Source organism: Acyrthosiphon pisum, chromosome X (genome assembly GCF_005508785.2).
Source record: "Acyrthosiphon pisum isolate AL4f chromosome X, pea_aphid_22Mar2018_4r6ur, whole genome shotgun sequence".
In the NCBI taxonomy this organism is placed as follows: domain Eukaryota; kingdom Metazoa; phylum Arthropoda; class Insecta; order Hemiptera; family Aphididae; genus Acyrthosiphon; species Acyrthosiphon pisum.
Window position 1 is genome coordinate 109,019,371 of NC_042493.1, and position 2,311 is coordinate 109,021,681.

General features: G+C 27.5%; 1 protein-coding gene across 1 annotated transcript in view; it reads left to right on the plus strand.

The window, feature by feature from the left end:
• LOC100166257 (general transcriptional corepressor trfA-like) overlaps positions 1-1,568 on the plus strand; it is a gene marked incomplete at its 5' end in the record, with an annotated part of 35,401 nt that extends 33,833 nt beyond the window's left edge. The window contains 3 exon segments of the mRNA NM_001293431.1: positions 178-360; positions 450-662; positions 1,123-1,568. Of these exon segments, the coding sequence (NP_001280360.1) occupies positions 178-360; positions 450-662; positions 1,123-1,164 (438 nt within the window).
• Positions 1,569-2,311: the final 743 nt, after the last annotated feature.

Consider the following 2,311-nt stretch of genomic DNA (forward strand, 5'->3'; position numbering starts at 1 on the left):
TCATAATTTATTCACTATAATATATTTTAATGTCTGTGATGTATGATTACGAAATCCTGTAGATATTTTAAACATTACGATTCTCTTTTTCTGACGAACCTACGTCTTAAGTGTTTAGTTTTAACTTATTCATTATTGCTAATATATGAAATGTATTTAAACTCTTACATAACTTTATAGGCCATGTCAGCCGCAACCGGTTCTGCACCTGAAGTCGAAGACATTAAGAAAGTTGCTGAACAAATGTCACAAACTTTTATGTCTGTTGCCAATCACTTAGTGGGAATTGCTCCCAACTCTGCCGATGCCCAAAAATCCATTGAAAAATTTAGAACTATAATGACTAAAGGGTTCACAGACGTAAGAATAATATTAAAAATATACTTTGTATTACGTTGTTTTATTTGTTGAAATATATTTCTATTTTCGAATTTGATTAACTTTTACAGATTGAAACCGAAGCTAATAAAATGAAGGATATCGTTCGCAAAAACGCTGACCCGAAATTGGTTGAAAAATACGATGAATTAGAAAAGGAGTTGAAAAAACATCTTAGTACTGCCAAAGACATGTTCGAAGATAAAGTCGTCAAACCCATCAGCGAAAAGGTAGAATTAAAGAAAATCACCGAAAAAGTTATCAAAACTACCAAGGATATGGAAGTATGTTCACATATTATATAAATTATATGTTATAACCACAATCATAATTTAACCAATACATAATACATTATAGCAGTATAGGTGCATATTATAATATATACAAAAACATTTATTGATATTTTGAAAATATTAATTTTAGCTTATAATAATTGGTTTCGTTTTTCAACAATTGATTGGTTTTCTTATCGTTGAATAACAATATTAAATCTTCAAAATTAAAACATTCGTTGACATTTTTTAACACCAATGGTTACATTCATTATCTTTACATATTCATACATGATTATTATTGACACTGGAGGATTTGAAAGTTAAAATAACTATTAAAATGAGCAATCGTCAAATCCACATACACCCTATACAATATTATTATAATTTATCAATTAGGTTTTGTTATTCAATTATTTTTATAGTTTAAATGTATGGATCATTAATATTGGTTATTGATTTAATGTTTCAGGCTACCGTGAACCAGTCCATCGACGGATTTAAGAAACAATGATTGTTTTAAAATGACGTGTGACTAATCCAAACAACAATTTTTATAGTCTTTTTAATTAAATTATTTTCTTTATAAAATTTATTTTTATTCCTGTTTTTTGTTTTTTTGATAAAATATATACCTGAGTTAATATTTTTCAAATGATTTGTTATTAATTATTTTAGAATTGTAACTAAATCTGATATGGTCGATTATATGATTTTATTATTGTGTTTTAAACTACCTACAGTATGAACAATGCTAGTTAGGTTAAATTAAGGCATAATTATTTTAAAAAAATTTCCAAATATGATAAAAATTGTAACAATATATCAGGAGCCTTGTATTAATTTTTTGCTCTAAACGCCTAGGCTCAATACTCTGAAATTTAACAACCATATAAATATAATACTTAATTAATACTCTGTTGTTGTTTTGCAACACATTTTCATGAGTTCAGTGTAAAACGCAAGTGCAGTGTGTATAGTCACGTAGGTACATTAGATATGAGTTTTCCAATTCATTTTTATAGTCAGTGCTTATACTATTACTATTACGCACGTGTTTTAAAAACCCCTGGGTCCGTGTCTTTTAGAAATGTTTTATGTATATATATACACTTTCAAGTAGATTAGAAGTCATAAATTAAGTTATTAAACATTACGCACTACCGTCTGAAAATAGTGTAGGTACAAAAAACCTGAACATTAAACTTGACATGTGTTTGAAAAACATATTACTTATAAATTATGCTTGATAATGTTAATTTGTATATATACCTATTATCAATAATACGTGTATATTATTTTATTCGAAGCATTTGAATGTTTTGAATAAACTTCGAAAAACTGACACACATTATGTACCCATAAGATATTTTTTTTTGTACCTAGGCTTATCAGAAAATTATCAAAAAAGTGTCTGGTGTACTTACATTCGTTTGTTTACGCCTAAGCCAAAAATTTCGATTCTATCGAATTTCAAAATAATCCTATACCTATACCTCACGGTGTAGGTTCTTGGTTATATATTTTTTTATTTAACATAACCCTCGGCTTTTTGATGTTATATGTACATACTGTTGAAAAGGTAGAACATTTATAAAATATCCCAGTCGACGATGATGCACGCTAAAAGTATTACCTACGTCCCTACATCGTTATTTATT